The following is a 475-nucleotide window of genomic DNA, read 5'->3' on the forward strand; positions in this document are numbered from 1 at the left end:
CAGGAAAATAATTTTAAAAGAGAAGACACAAAAGATGGAAAGGAAAACAAGGCTGTTCCGAAGCCGTCACCTGGACCCCCACGGCCCAAGAACTTAAGCGAGAAGCACAAGAAGAAAGGTTGGAATTTGATTTTCATTCATGTTTGTGGAATTTAATGGATGGGTCATTCTAAGATTCACAGATATATTTGTATGGTTATATATTTGCTTTCCCAATTTTTAGACAGTTAATTTTGTTTTTGCAGTGCGCAACCAACTTATTTCGGATTATCCGGATATCACACCAACTGTTGTAACAATGGCACTTCAGTCGGTCTTTTATGAGGAGGAGCGAGCCCGTCAGGTCCTTGCAAATATGGCTGAGACAGAACGCAAGACTCAAGAGACGCTCGCTAGTACAACTCCTCAAATGTCAAGGTATTTGTTTTATCTCTTAATGCCATTGTAAAAAAAAAAGAAAAAAAGTATGAATATT

At 38.3% G+C, this 475-nt stretch overlaps 1 protein-coding gene across 1 annotated transcript in view; it reads left to right on the plus strand.

Moving 5' to 3' along the window:
* The window catches only part of LOC119592004, a gene marked incomplete in the record, with an annotated part of 16,446 nt that overhangs the window by 11,195 nt on the left and 4,776 nt on the right, over positions 1-475 (plus strand). The window contains 2 exon segments of the mRNA XM_037940777.1: positions 35-118; positions 246-417. Coding sequence (XP_037796705.1) covers positions 35-118; positions 246-417 — 256 coding nt within the window.

The sequence above is a fragment of the Penaeus monodon genome, chromosome 29 (genome assembly GCF_015228065.2).
Source record: "Penaeus monodon isolate SGIC_2016 chromosome 29, NSTDA_Pmon_1, whole genome shotgun sequence".
NCBI lineage: Eukaryota > Metazoa > Arthropoda > Malacostraca > Decapoda > Penaeidae > Penaeus > Penaeus monodon.